Below are 25,271 nucleotides of genomic sequence, written 5' to 3'. Positions count from 1 at the left end.
AAAAAAAAAAAAAAACTCTTCCTTTTGGTCAAGCTGCAGCATTTTATTTGATCTAAAACAAGATATTTTATTTTGTCTAGGGGTTATTTATCACTAAGAAAAAATGAATTAAAAAACAAAGTGTCATTTCAGACTGTTTTCTTTGAAAAACATCGAAAGAGTGTTTCAGACTGTTCAAAGTTATCTGTCATAGACTGTTTATGCATTAGGTTGAACCTGAAGTTACCAATGCTCTTCCTTTGAGATTATGTTTTCCTGAAATTCTCACATTTGATAGGATCACAGATCTAACGGCTGTAAGAAAGCTTCACCTGAGTCTCTTTGCAGGATCAAGGCATTAATCCAAACCTTTCCTAACCTGCATGTGAGCTGGGACTTTCCAAAAAGGCAAACTTCTATTCCTTAGACACTTGAGGACCTAGATTGTTAACAGGGATGTGAACTTTAGTCCTTCCTTCAGAAAATTGTTAACAACAGTCTGCAGATAAAAGAGCTTATTTGCATGCGTGTAAGTACTCTCCAAAGAAAAGTAGTTCAACTAACAACATGGCACGGTGGTTTTCCCTCTCAATCACTTCCCTGCATCCTGCTTCTCATTCTCTGCCTGTAAGTTGTCTACTTAAATAGCACAAGTTTTTCAGGAGAGGGATGTCATTTCCCCACTTCTCTGCAAGTACCTAAGACATCACGTAAGCGGTGATGGCAGTTTTGCCTTCCTCCCTCAGCATCCTCTCCTAACACAATACAGCAGCACATCTTGTCTGAGCATTTTGCACCCACCAATTAACTTCCATGGATGAGCAGGCAGAGCGCTGAATTAATCAGCGAGAGGAGATAAGGCTGCAGTTTAAAATGTCTCCATTCACCACTTCTCACGCCTTTAGAATGAGTTAAGCTATTCCACTTAAAAACGGAGAAGGGAGGGAAAAAAAGGAAAAAAAAAAAAAGACAAACATGCTCTTCAAGCTGAGCATTATGAGCTACCTGCAAAGTGTTCTGCAGTGTCGCCCGAAAACAGAAGAGAAGCGACTCATAGGCAGCCGAGAGAGTAAGATTTATCCTTGAAAATACTTCTTTGCTGTGGCAGAGATATGGGGTTGAAATTTGCTCTGGGCTTCTCTGATAATCAGGTGCAACTGACAGCTCTGCAAGCAGGCTTACAGACTAATTCCTTGTTTAATAGTCTCATTCAATTTACATGACATTTTTATTATTGCTGTGGAAAACCAACCTGTCAAACAAAGTCTCCTTCTCCTTTTCCCCCTATGAATTTCTAATGTGGGGAGCTTAATTCAAGGGCAGACAATGAGGCTGGTAAGAGAGGGGTCCATCACCTGTGCCCTGCAATGCTGGTTAGTTGCTTTTTTATTATGAGGCTCTCAAAAAACACCTAATAAATAATCGTAAACCCAGGGCTACACACCTTATTTATGGGGAAGAGTATTTACCAAAACAAACAGCTCCACGGCTCTGATTTGAACAGTAATGCTCAAGTCACGTGCATCCTTATTACAGTGCTTTCATAAAAGTGCACAGACTAATTGACTTGTAAATAAGCATACCAGAGATAGTGATGGATGGTTTAGATCCCTACAGTGCATTTATGTGTAAACCTGCTCCCTCACCAAGTACAGAAAATACAGCGACACAGTGGATGGATACAGTCCAGGGCAAGGACAGCACCAGAAATTCAGAGTTCTGCCTCCAAATTCATGGACCAACTTAAGACAGGGGATGTAGAGGTAAAATACTAAACATTTATCAAAGGAACAACACATGGAGTGTTTTCATCCAGTTATAACAATCTCCAACTATGTAAAGTTTCTCAGCATTAATAGAAGTGGGTTGATAATACCATATAAAAGCAAAGTGATAGGAAAAGTGTCTAAATGGCAAGTTCACTAGGGGTCATCAAATTTGCAACATCCATGATATTTTTTGAAATACACTAATAGCTAGGTCTAGGCGGAAGATGTGGCCTGGCTCAGGTGCCAACAGAACAGTTAGCGCTGCTTAGCTTTGCTAAGTCAGAACCCCCATAATGGGATGCATAAGCGAGAACTGTCACTGTAAAAAAGTCATTTGCAAAAAAGTTTCTACCGCAGTTGCCATAGCTACTTCTAAATCAAAAAAGGAATGGCCTGTGGTAATGCTGGTAATGATGCAGCAGGCTTTGGTAAATGCTATGCTTTTAATGCCGGCTGCAATGCAGAAGACTGGGTACCATGATAAGTAGCTTTACTCAAGACAAGACTCACTGGATTGCGAAGGGTCTATAAATTGAGTCAGAACATTTTATCAGAGAGAGAAAGGAGAGCTGTAACGCAATTAGTTTGAATCAAGAATATGCAATGAGATGAGGCAAAGACATACAGGAGCAAGCTTTTCAAACTCAATTTTTACCCACAGAAATGCACATAGAAGACCAGTTTGAACCTGTGCTAGTGCTGGAGGGCTCTTTAAATGCAAACCTCAAATTATCCTCCTGATGTGAAGGAAGAACGTGATGAAAATCACTCTGTTCATATAGTGAGTTATATGCTTATTACTTGCAATGGCAGAAGTTTCCAAAAATTGTCTTTTACGGTCAGGAGCCCAGAAACGGATTGTACACTTAAAGCCTTCTGACAATAGATGATAAATTTTGTCTGTATGCAATTAAGAAGCAAAGTTAGGTCAGTTATTTTAGTTTATTTTAATAACTAGTCGTTATCACTAGTGGTTATTATGGACTGAACTTCAAATTACTGATCACACAATAAAGTAAAGGAATCTTCCTCTCTGCCTGCTCTCCAAGAAAGAAAAAATTCTGAAACTGGACCAAAAGTGAACAGTGGAACATGTAAAGGCTTTGGCTTTCTTTATGATCTATATTCATCACCTGTGTATGGGTGCTGGGACCACCTTGTCCATTGTGTAGTCCTAGCTTAGTCCTTGCCCAAAGAGCTATGGATCAAGTAATTATTTATCAGGAGAGATAAGAAGATACTGTCAGGTACAAACTCCATGAACATGCATGGGGACACAAGTGATCTTGTTCCGTACAGCTGGTACAGCATATGAAAATCAGCATCTGGAACAAGTCAAGCACAAACTGGGTATCAGACACCCTCACACAGTGACTTCCCTCTCTCCCTTAAATGCATGTGTTGAAGAACAAATCCTACCATCTTTAGAAAGTCTTGGTTAAGGAGCAGAGCAGAGCGCATTATCATGGGCAGCCAATACATTTAGTAGAGAAAAAGTATGGACATTTTGACAGGGGAACATTCATCTTTAAGATTAACAGTGATGCTAAAATTAATGTCATCTTGCCAAAGACTGCCACGAGGGGCCACGGCAGGGGACAGCAGCACTTCCACTCGAGGCTTAGATCACCCCCTAGAACAGTCAGGGACGCGGCAGCTGCCAGCTTGGGGGTTTGGTGATGAATTTTCAGGTGCATGGAGAGCAACTACATCTCCAGAGTTTATCCCTTAGAAAGGAAACTGAGGAGCTCACACTGCCCTGCTTCTAAGTCATTCATCATTTGTTAGACAGCTCAAACTAAAAACTTGTTTAAAAATAAAACTGGCTTTTGGGACATACCACATACTTAACAGTAAATACTCCAAAAAGTACCTGACTTCGCCTTCTCTAATGTGACCTTCTAATTCTTCAATGAATTTTTCCCCTTTCATCCAGTAGATCATGGGGCCCGATTCTCCACTGAATCCAAAGAAGGCTTTGCAGGCCACGGTCAGCGGGTTGCCTGAGAACGACAATCAGAGCAAGGGTTAGACCCGTCGGCATGCCTGCTAACGAGAGAATGATGGCATCAAATCTCAATGCTTTCAATAAAATTCCCCCATTTAAAACGGAAAATAAGGGAGGATAACTATAAACCACAGGGAAAAGGATGATGTGGATTTGAATCCACAGGAAACAGTTGTGGAACGAAACTCTGAGGTTACTCATCATTTCACTATTCCTGGCGAGACACCACGTGAACAATGAGAGGGTATGGAAATGGTGGCAATGAAAGCTGATGTCAGACTGGTTATTAAAAAAAAGCGGCTGCTTCGTCAGACTCTCGAGAGCTCCGCCAACACTGGAGAGTGCCTGAGAGGCAGCTATTTCACTAACTTACTTACAGCTGCCTATCCACCTGTAAAAAAGACATAGTATTAATTTCTTCCTCAGTTAGAAATCAAATGTTAACAAAAGCCTTAGTAAGCTGTTCAGAGAGCTTTTAAAGATCTCCAAGTAATGAGAGACGCCAGTGAGCACCCAGCAACACTTGTGTTACTTTCAACAGCCTTCTGGCAAAGCACAAACTTCAAAGGGCAAAGAACGCTCCCTTTCAGCTCTTCAAAAATATTCCAAAAAAAAGAAAATAAAACTTGGAAACTAGATCAGATTTCTCTCCAAGAATTCAGTGTTTAGATGGTTTTCTGTTTGGCTAGAGCTTTAGCTGTACTAGCTAGTCAAACACTCTGCAATGCCTAGGCTGCCAGGACAGATGGTTGTCTGCCTGCAGAAGAAAGAAAAAAAAACCCAAATGAAGCCAGAAATTTAGGAGAACCATGCACATTCCCTGAGTACACAAATACAGCTGTTGCATCCATTTCTCTTTGCCCACTTTACCAGGCACACGTGGCCCAGGTCACAAAGCGACTGTGAAGTTACCAGCTTATACGGGAGGACAGGCCTCATCTAATGGCAACAAAACCTCCTATGAATCTTCCAGGACTTGGATCAAATGCAGAGAGTCCAAATGATGGACTCCACTATATTTGGAAGAAATGTTTTATTACGCTAGTCATTCACAGCGCTGGTAGGCGACTCTTCGGAAGCTGAAATAGAGCAGGCCTTCACTCCTCGCGAAGGCAGCTAACAAACTTCCCGCACCTTCATCAGTTACTTCTTGCACGCTTGGCACTGACAACCGACTGTGTGCACACTTGGAGCATATCAGAGCCATGTGCAAAAATGTCTTTGCCTAAACACCCGTAAAGCTGCGCTCATGCTTGTCTGTCCATAACTTCAGTGCCCAATTTAAGGTATGCCAAAAGAGCCTGATTACTCAGGAAGTGTAGCATTCCCAGGCACCAAACATCAGCTGCCTTTAAACTGTTTCCAAGTCAAGAGCCAAAATTACAAGCCTTTCTCAAACATCAGGGTACAGCAAGAAAAGAAAGTTTAAAGACTGTACTTGAGTTAAACTATGCTTCTCACGCACAAAAAAAAATAAAAATAAAAAAAAATAAAAAGAAAAAGGCAAAAGGCAAAAAAGGAAAGGAAATCTGAATGTTTATCCTGAAAATGTTTTACAAAATCTTTCATTATCTCCATATTTCTTTATCTCCACATTCACTATGAACCCTGGTCCCACAGCTGGCCTCTGAATACATGCTGATGCTTATAGATTGTATAAGACCAGCTCAAATGCCCAACACACACAAGAGGGTGGATAATCACAGTTCTTCGCAAATCCCACAATCTGTCCATAGTCATAACGTTTCAGACTTTGTCAGTTGATGGGGAATCTAACAACATTTCTAGGCAAACATTTACTTGCACTACAGGACACTATCAGAGAAGTCCATTTTATTCTGCTGCCTATCTCGTGCTCACAGAGACAAAGTCAGCCCTGCGAGGTGCTGCGTGCCTTGCATGGGTAAAGGTGAGAATTTGACCCTCTAGCTATATCCATCTCTGTCTCATCCCATTTTTCTAACATGCTGAATGCCAGGTGCGAGGTCTTTTGTGCTGCTTGCCTCAGAGTCATGATATGTGTCTATTTAAATACCACTTAGTGATTCCTAGCATGTGGCTGCTCAGCCCATGTTTGATTTTAATGGAAAAAGACAATTATAGCAATATGAAAAAGAAAAAGGCTAGATATGGCCATCAGCAATGACAGTATATGCTCTTTACTTGGCAAATCATGCTGGACATTAAGTGTTACAGACGTAGTATTTTGCAGGGTGCATTTTTTTTTTTTCAAACCAGCATATTTCTACTTAAAAAAAACCTGAAGAAACAAAAATATTCCAAAGTGAGTCTAAGATTTCTATATATGTGGAGTAAATAGCCTGAGGTAGTATGAGGTAGTATGAAGAAATAAAAACATTTCTATACAAATAGAAAAAGCTAAAAAAAAATAGCTGTTGGTACACAGCTTCTGGAACAAACAAACTCAGCGTATGATTTGGGGAGGAGGTGTCACTACCCTTTATTGCAACAGCCTGCATGCCCTGGACTTGCCCGTGCAGACCTATTTCCCAGCTTTGCCATCAGGAAAAATCTGCAGAATAAACTAATTTAGCCAACAGTAACCTTTAGTTAGAGCTTCAGCCTGGAGCCCAGGACTGGCCACACCTGAACAAACCCATGGTTCATCTTATCTGCTAACACATCATTGATCACAGAAAGGTCTAAGCAATTGTATCACATGGAACAACGTATTTTTATTTCAGTGGCAGAACGATGCATCAAGAATGGTTTGATGAGACCTCAAGATCCCATCCAAATGCAAACTCTCACACACCGCTCTTCCATTCCTCAGCAAAGCTCAGGCAAAAGATCTGTGCTACAGGTCTGGTGAGGACATCCCACTTTCCTGCACCTCCTTGAAGGAGCTTCAAGTTTTGCAACTCTCACAGTTCCTCTGTGGCCTAGCAGGAAAAAGTCAGAAACAGCAGTATTGGCTCTGTCCCAGATAAACTCCTCACCTCCACAAACAGGCCTCCATAAGGAAAAAGATAGGAGATTTCCCTCTCCTGCCATGTTAAAGACAGCTGGCTGCCCCTGGTTTTCAGGGAATTCCAACCAATTTGTATCCAGCAGAGAAACAAGGCATGTCCCATTGCATTCCACCCCAAGCAAGGAGATCCTAACGCTGTGGCCAAATTCCCCAGTTCCAGAATCTTCCTGGGAATGTGGGGAAGGAACCGGCACTCAGCAGGAACCTGCTGCAGATCCCGGTTGGGGGCTGGCTCTGAGCCATGTCACACTGTACTGAGTCCGCATCCCACGCAAAAGAAATTAGCAGGCAGTATGTAACTCTGACAAGTCATCTTGAGTGTGGCCCAGACCTTTGAACACTGTTGCTATTGCTCTGCATTCCACTATCAGCTGCTCCTATTAAGAAAAACTCCCCTTGCATCATTTAATTAAAATCATCAAAGTTCCAAGAACATATGGTATCCTGAAAGTTTCCCGTTTATAAATGGCTTCTATTTAAATGAAATAGACATTTCAGTTGCATTTTCAATTAACAAAATAATTTGCTGAGAACCAGAGAAAATGACTAGAGAGATTTGCAATGAATCAACAGCTAATGAAATGTTTGAAGAAACATGGAAAGACAGTAGAAAGGCCTCCTAGTAGACATCACTGGATGTGCTGCTTTGCTGGGGTCACCTTGTTACTGTAAAGCCTCAGGATCCACACAGAAGTCTCTACTTTAGCTTTTTTTCTTACTCTGTCAATCAGACAGGCTTGTTGCAAACTCCCAGCTGATAAGACACAACCGCTGGCGATGGAAATGACTTTTATGGCTAAATCTTATTGTATAATTTTCATCTGACCTTTTTCACAATAAATGCATGTGAACTCTACCATATACGTGAATGTTTTTTTCTGAAGAAGAAAATTCCACAGAAATGCAATTATTCAAGCAAAACAGCTGCCCAGCGGGGAGAGAAGTCTTGGCTAGGGGTGGAGAAAGGGGCTGCGAAAGAACGTAGCCAGGCACGATTCTGTATGTGCTCACCGCAGCTTTGACACGGCGTGAAAGAGAATGACAAATACTGCAGCACAGGCTTTCTGCAAGGAGGCACACTCCAAGCATCAAGTAAACGAAGCTGAAAAAACCCCAAAGTTGTTCAATCCTTTAAAAACTTAAATGTCAAGGCTGAATGACTGACCAGCACAGAAAACAAAAGCTGCTCACAGATTTTAAGACCTGTCCTATATCAAAATAATTTTTCAGAGATTTATTTGCAAATATTGATTAATTTCTCCTCTTCCCTCCTTTTGTGCAACGAGGTGTATTTTGTGGCTTATTTTCTAGCATCCGTTCAGGGGTACAACACACAATTCACATTCTCTCGCGTCTATACTCTGCTGGTGCTCTCTTCTTCCAGCAAATCAGGCTTTCATTCCTGGAGCAAATTACCTCATCTGAAAGCCATCAAAGTCATTTGTGGATCCTTCTTTCATTTTTCTATAGCTTGAAACATAAGTTTTTTCCAATTCTTTTGCAATCTTGTACCTCATACACCATCACTCACAACAAGCTTGACCAACGCTTTAGCATCTCCCTGCGTGGAAGGTGCAGGCTGTTAACCATCAAAGCCCAGAGCAATTATTAATTTCCTAAGAAACCAAAGAAATAATTACAAGAATAAAAGATAATAGTAACAACATCACCGCGCCTCCATTCTCACAATCCCATCCCGACTGTCCAAACCGAATACCGACAGTAGGAAGGCTGTGCAATTATCCCCCGAGGCAGAGTGCCAAGGCTCCTCTCATGGTAACGTGAATGCTTTGAATCACAACTGTTCCCCAGTTTGCTTCCTTTCACTGAACCCTAAAATGATAGCCACGCGATTCACACACATGTATTTCAAAAGACTCAATCAACGGCTATCAATAAAGTCTCTTCTGGCAAGATATGCCATGTCTTTAAGGGAAAGAGCTCTTCTCTGGTGGCCAAGCAGCCTCCCCTTGAGACAACGCCACCAGGAGATTTAGAGCAAGGAAACATTAAGGGGCTTCACCACACTAAAGAAGGGAAACAGATTCAGAGGGACTACATGGCACTGACTATGCTCAGCTCTTTTGAAGCTGTTTATTCAGGTCCCTAAAGATTAACACGTGGTGTTAAAGTTGTTTGTATCTAGTTTACACCAGACAGAGCTACGCCTCTGCTCATGAGGAAAGTAAGGGTGTGTCCCTAGGCCTGTACCCAACATTCCCCCTTGAAAATTGCTCTAAAATAAAATAAGGTTAATTAAAAAGTAAATAATGAACAGTGGGGTGAGGCCCAGGAAAAGAGTGCTTTTCCTTTGGCAGAAATCGGACTTTGCACAATAAAAAGCTGCTGCGAGGCAGCTGCGCTGGAGGAAGTGGGCCTGGGACCACGGCGGCAGAACCGCCAGAGGAGCCAGCTCCAGCCTCCCTAGCTGCACACCTATTCTACAGAAGTTCTGTTTGGCTGGGGAAACAGTTTTTCTAATGAAGCTCACAGCTGCTCCCTTGCTCCAGCAACGTAGTACATACGCCCAGCTACTGTTCTTCAGCCTCTCTTCTCCATGACACACAAATCTTTATCCTTTACGAAGCCAGAAATTTCTCCCCTTCACCTGCTCAGATGCACAGAGACCACTTGAGGGCTGTCCTCTGGCATGCAAGTGGAGCACGCTTCTCCCAAGCTGGTGGAGTTTCAAGTACCATTTTCTGCAGTATAGTGGGAGTTACACTTTCTTAATTACCAGAGCTAAGTATATGGGGCCTGTGGTAGATGTCTTCAACGTTGTGAAGACCAAAAGACTAGAAGCTTGATGTTCTGTGACCCGTCCTATTACAGACGCCCATTGCATGGTTGCTTACAAAGAGGCAGAGGGACAGATGGACTCACTGACCCAGACAGACCTTCCAAGCCAACGACAGAACTAACTCAAAGTGCCAAAGAGGAGCTAACAAAAGAATACCTGTGTGCAAAAAGGAAGATCTCCCTTTATAACAAGCAACATCAAGTCATTTCTGCATACCCTGACACCTGCATTTTTATCTTAAGATCCACATGGGTATTAGCATTGACTGTAATGCCAATGCTTTTATCTATTTCGGGGCTGGATGCTGTACATGTGTAGCAGAGAAGATGAGTGCACTGCAAAAAAAATCATCCTGTCAGGCCAAGTCTATCTGATCGATGCATATGCACCTTGTAGCTCCTATCTGATAATGGTGCCTGTGTCTTTTTCCCTGAAGACTGATAGAGAGAAGTGCTTGCCAAGGAGCAGCTTCCTGCTCTTGACACATGCAGATGTTACACAGACACTTCACAGGCTTTGTTTCTTCAGTTTGCTGAGACAGAGGACAAGGAAGGCAGGTTACTTATCACATCTCAGTAAGTGTATTCGACAGGCCGTCTGCAGGATCGAATCTGACTCTCCAGGCTGTGAGGTTTACAAGGCAAATCATTGTGTCACTGACAAGAACATTATTGCTCTAATGTGCTCTACAAGTGTTAGAAACTGGCCAAAGAGCAGCAAATTGATTTAAATTCTTCTGGCAAGGCAGGCTGGACTGTGTACAATTGTGTAGTAAAAAACACATTTCCTGTTTCTTCCGAAGGACATCCTGGATAAGGAGATGTGGGAGACAGAGCTTATGCCTGCAATTTATCAACAAAACAAATGCCAGGGGCAACACAGACCTTGAACTCATGAAAAACAATCTCTGTGTGTGGTAGCTTCTACCTAGTTTGCAAAAAAAGGGAAATTTTCTCCAAGTCCCTTGCAAGGCAAGGGTATCCTTTTAGCCATTCTCTTATGCTCAGTAATGCCAGGCAGCCCCAGCAACACACTGATGTGCTGCAGCTCTAGCTAAACCTTCCCAGGCTGTGGGTGAAGGCACCCTGCTGCTGCTGGACCGAGGGAGCTGATGCTAGCAAAGCTTTGGGCTGAGCTGCTGCAAAGGATGCAAGGATGGCAGCGATAGCCAACGGTGCCCACTCGAGGCTACTCTCGCAATCTGAGACCAAACCCTGCAGCTGAGCTGCTGATCCCTAGCCCCTTGCCCAAGTACCCTGTACCAAATGTTTCCTTAATTATGTAGGCTGTCACTATACTCGTTAAGTTTATAAGCTTGCCTTTAAAGTTTCAGCTAATTGAAGGTCTAGGCAGACAATCACAGGTGCCTGCAGTCATTCATCCAGAACAAAGACTTTCACACTGGTTTAAAAAGGGACTTTATAATCTCACTATTCCAGCATTAGGTAATTTCTCTTAATTCAACCCACCACACCCATGCCAGGGTCAAATCCCGAAAGATGCTGCAGCTGCCAATTCATTCCTACAGAATGAGTGTTACATGATACCTCTTGGGATACATCTCCTGCGGTTCAGTATCATCTGCTTGATTGAAAAATTGCTGCTCATCCATTCATCCTGGGCTGACGTGGTGAGCAATGAATACTGATGTTAAAAAGTTTGGTGTTAAAAAAGGGAAGCTGTAGACTCTGGAAACCAGGCACCAAGACTGCCCTACTACAGTATTCGAATCCTGCATTTGGATGCTCAGTTAGAACAGCACTTAAGCAGCTCATTTTGCACACATCAGAGCGAGTTTGTGCATCCTAATATGGCATGTCTACAGGCTTATAACCCTGAAATGTAATTGTAGTCCCAATCATGAAAATGAATAATATAGTAAAATAAGGTACTTCACTAACCATACTATAAAGATGTGAGCGCTGATGCTGTACTGCCTCCTTTCCATTTCTCATTTTAAGTCATTTCTACTTACATTCCCTGTTTCTGCTGTGTCTATTCTACACTCTGGCTTTCCTTTCTTGTTAACTCGCCCTTGTCTCCGTATGTTGAGCTCCCACCGCAACCACTATACTCTGCTTTCTGCAGTATTCCCTTGACCCTCATGCTTTTCCTACAGATTTCATGCCTCCTTCATTTTGGCTTCCAGTCTGGGTTGTAGTCTTTTGTCTCCCTTGTCCCTGCACCTGAACCTTCTCCTGGATGTGCCCAGAGAGGCCTTCCTGTGTTCCCTTCCTCTTTCTCTATTCTACCCTTCGTCCATGGAGCAAATGACTAGAGCAGACACCAGCCACTTTCATGTTCCAAGACCAGCAGCAAAGGATATGGTCTCTAATAAGCACCAATATGGTCACCTGTTTATTATGTCTGTTTCACCTCAGCCACTTCCCAGATCTTCTAGTCCTCTTCCTTCCTCTCGTTGCTGCCCAAATCCCAACTCTGTCCCCCCTCACAGGTCCATCTTCCTTTGTTTTCTACAGCAATTAGTAACACCCCTTACTGCTGAAGTTTCAGTTGTCCTTGCTGGCAGCACCAGCCACCAACTTATCCCCATGCAAAACCACCACAATTAAATCAGGTCAGCCCTGAGTTTCAGTAAATAGTTCCAAGGTCTGAATAAAATTCTCATTTTTTTGGTTCATCAGTCTGCACTGCCCAGTGTGGAGCCAGCTGCTCCAGCTGGCTCAGGTCACGAGGGGATGCTGCTGCAGCTCATCCACAACCCAGACAGGAGGTCAGGAGGCATTCGGGAATGGGAACTGAGATATGCTTGGGTTTTGCTCATGTCACCTAGCACACCTGATCATCTGTATTTCCTAGTCCTCTCTCAGCACCAGATTAAAGCACCGCAGCAGCACTTCGCAACATGCAAACATGCAACATTCTTCAGCATCTGTTCCTATAATTTGATAATGCAGCACTGTGTAATTCTTCACAGATTTATGCCCTATTGGATTTAGATAAAGCTGAAAAAAATCTCTCAGGTACCTTATCACCTCTTTCTCTCATTCTCCCATAGCCATTCCCCAGCATCAGCTGATTAAAGCTTCCATGTTTTATTTGGTACAACAGGAGTTATAAAGTTAGTGCTAATTAAGGTGCCTGGGCTTCTTTTCCCTCCCCTTTTACTTGATTAATCTTCAAAATACATACTTAGCTGTGAGTTAAATCACTTTATCCCCATTCCGACAAAAGTCTCGGAATCCAGCGGCTGTTTGGTTTGAGCGTTTTTAGACCCAGTGAAAATAATACACCCATTCAAATAAAATTATTTTCTCTGGTAAAAAGAAGTCAGAAAATCCTATACAGTTTCAAAATCTATTCCAGCAGCCAGTAGATTTTAACCAGGATATGACTTCCAAATATTTGCATAATTAAAGATCAGCCAGGAATTAATGAACTGAAACCATTTTAAACAAAATTAATATATTAAAGAAACCTGCTTTAGGTAGTGATAATAATTGCTTTAATAAGGTCAAATTATAGTGAAATAAAATCTAACTAGCCTCTAGCTATTTCAAATCAGTTTAACAGCATTTAAAAACATACATCTTTTCTCCTTTTTTTCTAGACTATTTCTTTCTCCAAATTTCTGCAAAAAAATGGTCTAAAGGAGGTGCTCTTCACCTAAATACAACTGTGTGTTATGAAGAGCATATGCTTGTCACTAAAACGATATTTTGACAGCTGTACTGATATGTGGGAAAAAGAAATAGCAGTATGCAACATGCATTAAACTGGCTATTCACTCATATAAGAATTCTTTCACTAATACAAGTCTTTGGCAGTAAGAAAGAGCCCAATAAAAATTTTGACAAGAAAAATGCAAAAGATTTTTAGGTCTTGTTTTGACCTCAGTAGTTTATGATTTTAATTCTAACTTTCTTTTTGCTCTGCTCTTGCTTCTTACGCCCTGAGACATCACAAAACACATGACCATGAGATATTTGTGCTCTTCTCTCTGACTCAAATGAGCAAATAGCAAATATAGAAAAGAGCAGGAAAAAAATAACGCTGACTAAAAGCAAGCCACAAAACCCTAAAAAAGAAACAAACCCTGCTAAACCTCTAGACAGCTTATTGCTAAGAACAAAGTCAGCGTATTTGCCATCATTCCATACAGCCTAACCCACAGTCTTTAAATTTCTAATTTAAAGAACAGAGTCAAGACCCACTGGAAGCACTGCCTTTGGCCTCGGCTACTGACTGTGACTCTTGCAAAAACAGAAAAACAGAACTAAAGCACACACGAGGGTGAAATGTTGCTGATAAAAATTTATCAGATGTTCTAAGCTCCTGCTAGAAAACCACACACACACACACACACAAAAGGCGAAATCTCCTAGAGCAACTTTCTTCCAACCCTTCCCCCAACCTCTCCCTCATCTAAACCATCTAAAATCCTTTATCTCATTTTCAAAACTGCCATAGGGTCAGAGTTTTAAAAGTCTTTAGTCACTGTGAGCTCAGGTAGAAGTAACACTCAAGGACTTCAGCTCTGCCGTTACTGAGCTGCAGTGAAGACAGAGGCTCGGTGGGATTCCCACAAGCTGCTGGACAGCTGACTTGCCCTGACAGGAACTGCTGTGCAGTGCTCGGATCCTTTTGAAAACTGCATTAGGTTCCTCTGTGCATTTTTATGTGCACAAGTATTATTAAGAAATTTTTTTTTTTTATTAAATAAATATAAAAAAAAAAGTCAAGAAAAACAGCCCTTTGGTATTCAAAAACCTCTCCCCTTGATGATGGCAATCCCAGAGGCCAGGGGAGCACATGCTGACTTTGGGTGCTGGTCCTCCATACGCTGCTCCAAAAACCCTGCTTGTGTCCCCTGCACTTGCAGGGCTCCAGGAACCACCCTGGGAGCTGCCACATACCTCCTCGGAGACTCAAAATGAGAAGAGGCTTTTACTCAAATGCCCTGGGTAGGCCAGGCAGGGTTCAGCCACTGTACAGGTCACCGGAAGGAGCAATAACCCCCGAAAGGCAGCAGCTAGCATGCCTCTATCATGCTCCCAGGGACTCCACAACCCACTAAACTTAAGGAAAGTGGCACCTTAGACACCAAAAAACAAGTGTCCTGGTACCTGTTTTGTACAGAGCTGGGCACCTTGGAAAGTACCAAATAAGCTAAAAACAAAGTCTTGGAAAGCTTGCACACAGATCACCCCATGGGATTCTGCAAGCATGCAGGAAAACTCTAATGTGCAAGTAGTAAACTCATGAGGTTTGTACTGCTCCTCCCCGTCACGGCCATCTGACGGCAAAGTGCTCATCTGCCAAACCTAACCTGAGCTGCTCTGGCAACGTCCACGTGGACGCGCCTCCTCCAAGGCCGCAATGCACGAGGCAACAGGCTGCAGGACTCTGGCCTGTCTCATCGGTGCTTGATTTAAAGTCAGTGTTTCCTTTCATTAGGCACATCATGCAGAGGACCAGGCCTTATATCCTGCTCTGACAGCCAGAGGAAAGATGGATACTTGCCTTTGACGACTCTTTGCTACTACTTGCCTCCTGTTACTACAGACATCTGTCTTCTCTTTTTGCCTGTTCTTCTCCCCTTTTGCTCTAGACCAGACCTGTCCTTCAGCCTTATGCAGACACCTCTGCCCACCCTTCTGAGAATGTACATAAAGTAGCAGCAATTACACGAATCTCTAGGTAAAATGTTTTACGGAATGGAGTTAATTGAACAGAAGCTATAACGTAGGTCTGCATGCCCTCCGAATGAGCCAGCCGCACGCGGGGCAGGGTGGCAGGCTGGCTGCATCTCCGCAGGCGCAGGAGGACGCGTTACGCCGCGAGCCCAGGGTGGCTTTCTACAGGCATTCCTTTCTTACATTTCACTTCCCCAAGCAGATACATCTTGATCTTTTCTTTTGGGAGGAAAGATGGCAAAACCCAGCACCTCTTTCTGAAAGAGCTATCTGGCGTCAGATGAAGAAAATAAAAGCGCATGGAGGGACCAATCAAGGCAACATCAGCTACCATCTGTGTGGCCAAATCGCTTCCCTTATTCACATGTATAAGTAATGGATATCTGGTCTTTTCTCTTAGCAAGTTCCCGTTTGCTAGAGCACAGAGGGTATCCTCAAGGCTGCTAAGGGAACCTGCTGCATGCAGCAAGAGACTCTTAAGAAATTACATTAAACTTTCAACTTTTGTGTTCATTGATTTTTAAAAAGGCAAATGATAAAATTAGCATGTTAAGATAAAGACCATTAAATGGATATTCTTCCTTCACTTAGAAAAGAGGAAGCAAATGCAAACTTGCGCTTCAAACTGTGGATGTCCTGCCCCGTAAGTAAGATTGGATTCTTTCAAATAAACACATGCTGGGTGTAAGAGGAGTCAGGAGGGTATTTTCACACTCATTTTTGTACTGAGCTGTTAACAAAAAGCCCAACTCTCCCTAAATAGCATGCTAATATCTCCCTAGCGGCCTGCTGCAGGCACATAAGGGCATAGCAATAAATATTAGTCTGGCTAATAAGGCCCCTAATATAATCTTGGTGCATTTTGATGTCATGCAAGTGATTTCTTCTCTCTGGCGACTGACCACGCTCCCAATACAACGCAGGAAAAGGGGATGGGAAGGCTAAGAAAAGGGGCCAGACACAAGGGGTGGTAACTGCTGCAACCCTTTTCATCCCAAGCTTTTCTAGCCTTCCTAAAACAAATCCAGTGCGGTGCTGGTTCTGCTCAGGGAGATGGAGAGACGGATGCTGATCACCCCTGACAACGAAGGTAACCACAACTGTCACCTTGCTCAGGCTCAGCTACGCAGGTGGCTCGTATCCAGAGGAGACAGGGTTTGCCATGGTTCGTGGTAAGATGACGCACGTTCCCACTTGCCCTGTAGAAAAGGACTAGCGGGGACACAGCTACTGAGATCAGCTTGTGCTCAAATGAGAATCAACAGCTGACTGATGTGCTTAAAATTCAGCTAACGCTTGAACATTTTACTGAATAGGGAGAGGTTTCCTTGCTGATTAAATTTAAGCAGGTGTTTAAGCGTTATGCTGAGCCAGGGCAACAGTGAGACTTAAATAAAGACTGTATCTATTAAAAAATAGAAAAAAAAACATACAGCCACAAAGAGTGACCTTTCTTCCAAGCCAACTCCAGTAAATAATTTCCATTTAATATTTACTTAAATTTAGAGATAATACTTAAGGAGAGTAGGACCATAAACACAGTTCAATAAATACAATTTGTATTTTGCTCTTTGAATGAATCAATGTTGTACTTTAGTTCTTCAGTAAAGAATTTACAGGCAAGTTTAATCTCTTCACGTTTGTCAAAATTAAAGAAATCATTTTTATTTCTCCTTACTAAAAAAGAAGTAATACTAGAAAAAATAACTAGCATCAAGATGGACATTATCTTGAAGAAAGATCTATCAGACTGCAAACACTCACTATTAACAGTAAAGTAGGAGTTTTACTTCCTTCTTCTTTGTTTCCCCCTCTACTCCCCAAGAACCTGGAGTTAAAAATCTTTTAAACAAGATGTAAGACCTAAAATAGGTAGGGTGTAAGAATTTTGCAAGCAGTTCAAGATGTAAGGATCATAGGAGATGTTATCAACTCAGGCAACTTCCTGGAGTTGCACCCATTCCTTCCTAAAGGGACACAGTGGCATTCCCTTGTGCTCAGTGACTTGAGACACAACCTATCAGATCAGATACACTCCATGCTGGAAATGACTTTTTTCTCTCTGACAGATGTGGTTTGCAGATGTCAATAGACCAACTGCCCTAAACCTGTTAGTGATGAGGACTCAAGATTTACTCTAAGCCTCTTGCCTTACATTCTGCTGATAACAGTCATATTAACCACACATTAAAAGCAAATTTAGTCGCATAGAGGTCTAATAATCACAGGTTTCCCCAGGTGAGTGCCAAATCAGTTCACAACTCAGAACTCCTCAATTCGGTCCCATCACTTTCTTTTCCTTGCAACTTGAGACACAGTGAAGGCCCAGCCTGCTGTTTCACCTGCCCCAAACCTGTGTACTCTCCCTTGCCCTCAAGACTGCTGATTGATGATGATTCTCCTTGCTGGTCCAAGGAGAAACTCCTGCAAGGGGGAATTACCCTGTTCACACTCACAGTGCTTTGCATCATGATCTGTGACGTCCAATGGCTTTGGAAAAGACTGAGGATTTCTACAGGCAGCAGGCAAATCATCCAAGGATTGCAAGCTACTGCTGCGTGAATGAGGAAGAAAGATGTCTCTGCAGGGACTGACATGGGCCTTCTCCAGATCCCAGCAGAGCATCCTTGAATACAGACAACACTGCCTTTAGTTCATGGAGTCAGAGGAGCAGGAATCAACTTTTGAGGGACTCCTGTTCCTGGTCTGAAAAGAGGCAACTCTGTCACTGGGGTAAACTCCTGACTTCTCTGGAGTCCACCAATGTGCCATTGCCAGGGGATGCAGCAATGCCAGCACCGCACATGCCCTTAGGACTGCCTGGTGAAGAGGGTGAACACAGATTCTTCCACAGGTGTTCCCAGTGCCTTGGCGCTTTCCCAAGTAACCAGGACAACCGGCTGTGCATTCCCTATGGCTAAGGCAAATGGCACAAATGGATCGTAACACGGAAGGAACACAGGCTCAGAGCAAGAATCTCAGCCCTTGATGTGATGTGGAAAGCAAATGTAAGGATAGGAGACAAGATCTTTTGCCCTAAAATGAAGCGAAAAAATGCAGACACAGGTCAGTAATAGGTCAGCCATTTCCTAGCAAGGAATCAGTCCTTGAAGCTCACTATGGGTTAAAATCTGGATGCAGAGTCAATGTGGTTACAGGGGAACTGGCAATAATAAGTAAATAAAACCAAGTCCCCTTCCACCAACCTTTTGGTTGAGGTGGACATCAACTCTTACAAGAAGATGCTATGAAGAAGACGCTACGAATCTGAGTCTGAAGTATGTTGAGGAGAGGGAAGGTACGCTTCCCCGCTGCAGAGAACTCTGCATGAACTCTTGTTCCATTTGGGAAAGCTATTTTATCAGTTAATTTAGAGCAACCTTCTGAGAATTTAGTCTAAACCTGTGGTTGATCTTAAAAAAAGAAAAAGAAAAAAGTGTGTGTGTGTGTGGGGGGAGACCATTAGCTGTTCTAAAATGAAGGGCAATCAGGAATTCCTCTACCACATGCGCAGGGCTGTCAGTCATGTTTTGTACACAGACAGAGCATGAGTGAGCTCCTCTTGGCACATATAACATCTCGAGCCTGCCCTTCATTCCTGCGCACACGGAGTAGCAACACGAGGGCACTCTGCACACAGAGCTGCCTCCCAAAGATGAAGAGACTTTGATTTCCTGCAGCCCTCGGATACCCTGTTGTGTCCTGCCCATGGTGCTCTTCGGATACCAGGAGTTCAGCGCAGGATCTTACAAAAACCTTCCCGAGAGACAAAAGCTCTGCTGTTCTTTATTGCTTATCTCTTTTCTTAGCTGCGATAGGAACGAGAAAAGAATTAAGCTGTTCCATGCAAGATCGAATATGAAAGGATGTGCACTTCAGTGTCAAGATTGTTATTTGAGCTGTTTCTAATGCCAGAAACTTTGCTGTGGCCTTCACTTCTGCATTAACCAGAGAGGGTTACAGACTTGCTCTTCTCTCCCCTGGGAAAGCTCCTGCCACCAGCCAAAATGAAGCAAGAACTCCATTAATTGTGATCATCTGGAAGTGTGATGGTCTAATCACACACACATGTGCAGGTGCAAGACCACAGGACTGGCCTATGGGGCTGTGCATCTACTACCTTTTGAGCCCTAAATAAAGCTGTGCTCAGAGTTGATGAAGAGGTTGAGGCAAACATCTGCTGAAGAAGTCTGGAGAATGTCTTTCTGAGTGATTTTAAAAGGGATGCTGCATGCTGCTCATGTAGCAAAACAAAACAGGAGAAAAAAACAACAAAAATCCCACTGTAGTCCAGAACGGTTCAGATTCAGAAATTCCACTACTGTGCTGTGCAGTAGGGAAATGGTCACCCATGTTTCATTGTTATTTCCCACTCCAGCACTTAGAGGAATACCAGGCAGGTGGTACCCAGGGTTGGGTGATGTTTGTGGACAGTTGTTAGCTGCCCTGTGGCAGCTGCCACTTTTTGAAGTTGGAGAAATTCTTCTCCAGGTCTTATTCTGCCAACTCTGATGAGTGTTAGAGGCAGAAAAGGCTGGGAAAATTTTCCCACTGTTTGGATAATTACCTTCTGTGCTATCATGCTGGGGACTACCTCACCTGAAGGAATTTCCTTCACTTCTCTGTAAAAATCATCATTATTTCTTTAGATGATTAATTCTTTCTTGGGTTAGGGCTCATAAAAAGGCAGTAATTCAGTTCAGTTTGGCAGGAATCACCTTCACTGAACTCTTTTCCTCTCAACTGTCAGCTCCAGAGTCCATCTTCCCAAAGCCTGAATCCATACCACCACATCTGTGCTGACTCGGTGATAGATAGCAAGCTTCTTTTCCTCGTATGGTTTATACTCTGCAGTTTCACTGGAGGCCTCTAATATTTTGTCTTCTACGCTACTGCTGCTGCATTTCAGCCTATTCCTCACCTCAATTCTCCCCTGCTGAATTGTGGAGCTAATGGGCAAGCTTCACTGCTTACTCAGTGCCAGTGTGGCCAGGTGGGCTCCTCTCTGATGGAAAGTCTGCCTGCAGGGAGATGGGGCTGGATGAGGCATCAGAAAAATACTTCCACGTTGCAAAACTCAAAGAGCAAGCAGGGCTGTCTGAAGAGCAGGGGATCGAGACAGCTGCCTGGCTCATCGGACCTTCACGGGAAAACGGAGGATGCTGTCGGCTCAGACCGTGGAGGACAGGCCTGACCGAAGGCTTGGTGAAGAGGAGAGCCAAAAGCAGCACTCCTTTGGGGAAGGCAGGGGAGATTCGTGCTCTGTGCTGCCTGAAACTATAACAATCTCACTCCGCAGCTCGGAGGACAGAGCAAATGCCGCTCCCTGCAGCACGCCGCACTGTCCATCCTGGTGTGGTCAAAAATCGGCCCCCTTGGGTAGTTATCAGCCTTATAGCCCTAAAATCCTCGCTGTTCCCTAACACCAAACAAATCCACTACCCAGGCACCTCCATTCTCCTTAAATTTCCTAATAAAATCCACTTTAAAAGTCATTTCCATGCAGAAACGTAGCTACATTGGCTAACAAGTTTCTTCTTTCTTTCTTTTTCTAGTGTGTTCCTGAATGTGTCCCCTTCCCAAAAACCAGAAGCTTCAGATGCTCCTGTGCCCGACTGCTGCAGCACTGGTTTTCAGCCTTTTCTGACTTAGTAACCCCTAAAACCTTTCTGCTGGCCGTTGTGTAGGGCACTAGGAGCGGGCTGCGACCCCAGCAGCGACAGCGCGCGAGTGCGAAATCCCCCTTGACGCAGCGGATTGCAAACCGCAGGGCACAGCCTAACGGCGCCGGCTGCAGAAAGCAAACAGCAGCCTCCCATCTGGGGGGGATATTTGAGCGAGACGACCTCCAGCAGACCAGCGGTCCCACCGGGGCGATGCAAAAGCCAGGCTGCGACCACCCCCGAACCGGGGCGGGAGGGCTCCTAAAGCGCCCGCGGGCGACTCGGCGGCAGCACCGCCGGTCGCCGCGCTGCAACGGCCCCGGTCGCCCTCAGCAGCCCAGGCGGTCGCTGCAGGAGAGCAGAGCTCCCCGGAGGAGCTGGCGGGGAGGGCGTCTCCTCCGCTCCGGGGGAAGCGTCGCAGCGAGGTGCGCCGTCCCCCGCAGCCACGCGCGGTTTGTGCCCATCCGTGCAGATGTGCCGGCCATTCTCCCCCTGTCTCCTCCTCCCTCTACCCTGCCATGCAAACGGAAGGCGACTTTCTGTGCATATGTTTTAACACAACCCTTTTAGCCTACAGAATATGGCCTGGCATAACTTAGGGAAAAGCTGGAAGCATAAGAATACTACAAGTCACTCTACAGCATGTTGCAACCCATTTTAGTTCAATCAAAAAAGTCTAACACTTCCCCCTCCGCAATGTTTTTCAATGTGCTAAATTTCTGGAAAAGTTTGATTTTTTTTTAGTGACCTCAAAGTATTTTCTTAATTAAATGAAAATACACGTTTACTCATGAATAGCAAACTACATGCTTTGCGCTTGGCGACCACAGCCAGACAGGAGGAGGAGAAGCTTTACAAAGACAGCAAAGGCCACAAAGCCTCCGGGTGCATGCAGACCTTGAAGGGTAAGGTCTCAAAAGCATGCCAGGGGATTCAATTGCACACAGAAACCTGAGCAGCAAGGCCTGCCAAGGCCACCAGTGATGGCGGTGGAAGCACCCATGAGCACGCTGGTAGCTCCCTTCCAGGTGCTGACACACGCATGCTGTCTGTAGCTCATACTAGTTCCCTCCCAACCGAGAATATGCTCAGATGTCTCCATCTTGAAAAAGAAAATAACAGTAGCCTCTCATATGCACTCACTGAAAACAGAAATGGTTCAATTTCCTTTTGTTTTACATCATCTGTGCTTGAGACATGCCAACTTGGTCTCTAAAGACATCCCTGCCCGGCATGGTCTCCTCCTCTAACTACTCAAAGTATGCTGGGTACAAATCTCCCTCCCCTACACGTCACTAATCACCAACGTGACCTTGTCATTTCAATTTTTCACACCTTTTCTTTTCCTTTGCCCCACATCTCTGCAAAGTCTCATCTCTACAGCTTATTGCCATCGGCTACTAATGTTGAACAAAGCGCTCTCAATTTCAAATGCAGTAAGAAGAAAAATCAGTAACACAAAAGAGAATTAACCATGGAAACTGCTCTCCCAGGGCTGGGCAGGTTGTTTAGGTTCATCTACTGAATCTACTTTACAGAAGCACACACATTCCCCTGCTGCTGCTGTTCTTCATGATCGCTGAGGTTCAGTTCCCACAAATGATTCACTCCCAAAGCCAGCAGAAGAGCGGTGGCACGCATGCCAATTTGAGAGCGCCCCTTCGCCCTGCTGAACAGTGCACAGGCAGCCTTTGGCCTCCAAGATCCTCCTCGCATGCACACACCCCTTCAGCAGTTCCAAATCTCTTTTACAGTGAGCAATGATTAGGAGAGATGTTGCATGAATCACCTCCCATGCAGATGTGAAACATGCCTCTTTTCCTTGTTATAACTGGAACTCAAGAGAGCTGCTCACACACCAGATTTTCACTTAAAAAAGCAATTTGTAAGTACAAGTGATGCTTAAATTTTCAAAGGTAGTGACTAGTGCTGGGATTTTGAATCTCAGACCTGATCCACTGAGACCAAATTAGGTCATTGCCGCCTTTCATTGGGTGCTGCTAGCAAAAATTTCATTTTGTGCTAATTGTGAGTTTAAAATTGTAAAGAACTTGCTGTTGAAAATGGCTTCTTAATGAAGCCGAGGGGATCCAAAGACATAGTCTGTGTTCGTGTAAGCATAGAAGCACAAAACGGATGATTCACCCCAACAGCATTCAGCTACAGGACAGAAAAAGATGATGAAAGCAAGCCTGCTTCCTTGTGGGACAGTATTTCTGCTTTACCCAGTGTTTCCACATCTCACCATTTTTTTTTGCCAGAAACGCTCGTCTTTCAAATCACTGACAAAGTTTTGGAAGGATTCTCCATGGTGCCTTAACAGGTTGGCACAGGCTTGCTTGCAAGCTGCATCCTGAGGATGTGATTATCAGAGAAAAGTTGAGGGAGGCATCCCAAAGGTCTGCACAACCACCTTCCAAAACAGAACATAACCAGGCTTGGAAGCATATGGTAAATGCTCATAACCATGGACTGGGAGGACACAAAGAGGCTGAGGATCAGTGATTCGTATTTAATAACACAATCAAGCAAGAAGCCAGGAGGCCAAGATACAGCAGCAAACAGTGATTTTAAGAAAATGAGAGGACATTAAGAGCATTACCGAAGCCCTGGTGTATTACCAGTGGTTCATCTTGTCGTATCCCTTGATGCCCACCATTAAGATGGTTTCAAAGAGATTGCTGTGGAAACAAAAAATGATCTGGCATGGACTTGCACGGCCAGCCTGTACCAGCAGTCCCACAGGGCTGCTCCTAACCCCTCGCCCTCGCAGGAGGGTAAAGAAGGGGAAAGCTCTGAGTTTGGCTCTGCTTCAGAGATAGCAGCAATTGCCTTGCTCAGTTGGTCCATGGACTGCTTCTGGCACGTGCTTTAAAAGGCAGTAAGAAAAAGCAAGTTCCTGCAGCTGCATAGGCTGCTCTGCAGCTATTTTTTCCCAAAGCAGCCCTCACCTCTACTGTGAAACCTGCTTCCTCCATAAAGCAACAAGCCCAGCCTTGGAGGAACTGGGCTTGTATTTGTAATCCTGCTCTTGTGTAACAATACACCACCTCTTACTTCTGGTCCCATGCAAACTCATGCTCTTGTCCAAGGGTAGTATACACTTAGCAGATTTAGGTAGCAAATCCCTTCAATTCTTTAAATGATACCTTGTAGGAAAATATTTTTGATCAAAAAAACAAAATTACATGAGAAAAATCTCACTCCAGCTGATACTCATAAAGTAGATGTTACATGCTTCAAAGGATTTGAAGATTTTCTGCAAAAATTAGCAAAACCTTCCATTCTATCTTGGTCCCAAGTCTGCAATAGTAAATTTTGTATAGACCTTTTAAGCACACGCACAACACAAAAACCACATCTTTTAATGGAGCTTGAAGGAGAGACTTGACAACTTGCTTTTGACTTTGGCCTTCACTCAAGAAAGCTTCAAAAATGGTGCTAAGCATATCTAAATCTCTTACAACAACAAACACTCTTTTCATATTGCTAGATGGCCCAGACATACAGGGAATAAGGCCCACTTGGATGCAGCCCTGTCTACCATGCTCTAGGTGACCCTACTGAGCAGGGGGATTGGACTAGATGATCTCCAGAGGTCCCTTCCAACCTTACCGATTCTATGATTCTATCATTAACTACATTCCTTCAGAGCAATTAGTAAAAGCTGACCAAATATGTAAATAATTCAGAAAGAAAGCACGTCCCAAAGAAACCATGTGGTTCCCGTTACAATCTAAACACCTGAAAAGCACCTTCTCCTTCGTGCCTAGGGCCAGTCCTCCAAACTCTCACATATTTCCAGTTCGAAACGCACAAATAATCTGACCGTCATCAAGTTAAGTACACATATATGCATTTGCCAAATAAGAGTCTCAGATACTGCAGTGCTTTATGACCCTGAAAGAGACACATAGTGATTTGTTTACTCAGTATTTTGCAAGAAAACACCCAATTTGACCTTTATTCTTGTGACTATTTGACCGCTCTGTGCATTCACACTGACGCCAGCAATACCCAGACATTCATGGACGTTAAACTTCGCCTTATTTCCTTAAACCACCCCAGACAGAGAAACCCTATTACTGCTGCAGCTTGTTAGACACTGACCCAGATTTCCTACACGTTGCGGTGTAAAATGGGAACAACAGAGACAGTCTGTGGAACTTCACAACGGGTAGCGACCAGGAAGGGACTCGAGCACGCTGATGCTCAGACCAATTTCAAAGCGAGGTCTCGGAAATCCGCAGGAGTCTGCCACCCAGCACGCTGCCTCTCAAGGCCAATCTGACTCAAGCTGAAAATTGAACCTCTCTCCTGCTGTTTAATCTGTGCTGTTTTACTAACAACCAGGAGTCCACTTGTCTAACGTCACTCTGCTCCTCTGCTAACTGCGCTGCACC

General features: G+C 43.9%; 1 protein-coding gene across 2 annotated transcripts in view; it reads right to left on the bottom strand.

Moving 5' to 3' along the window:
* The window catches only part of IL1RAPL2 (interleukin 1 receptor accessory protein like 2), a 373,876-nt gene that overhangs the window by 20,673 nt on the left and 327,932 nt on the right, over window positions 1–25,271 (bottom strand). For both annotated transcript variants that reach the window (XM_085319646.1, XM_085319647.1), the window contains one exon: window positions 3,622–3,751. In XM_085319646.1, the coding sequence (XP_085175772.1) occupies window positions 3,622–3,751 (130 nt within the window). The remainder of the gene's footprint in view (window positions 1–3,621; window positions 3,752–25,271) is intronic.

Source organism: Rhea americana, unplaced genomic scaffold, assembly GCF_003343005.1.
Source record: "Rhea americana isolate MKP2758 unplaced genomic scaffold, rheAme1 scaffold_6, whole genome shotgun sequence".
Taxonomy (NCBI): Eukaryota; Metazoa; Chordata; class Aves; order Rheiformes; family Rheidae; genus Rhea; species Rhea americana.
The sequence above is the reverse complement of the archived record's forward strand: the minus strand, read 5'-3'. Positions and strand labels throughout refer to the sequence as shown.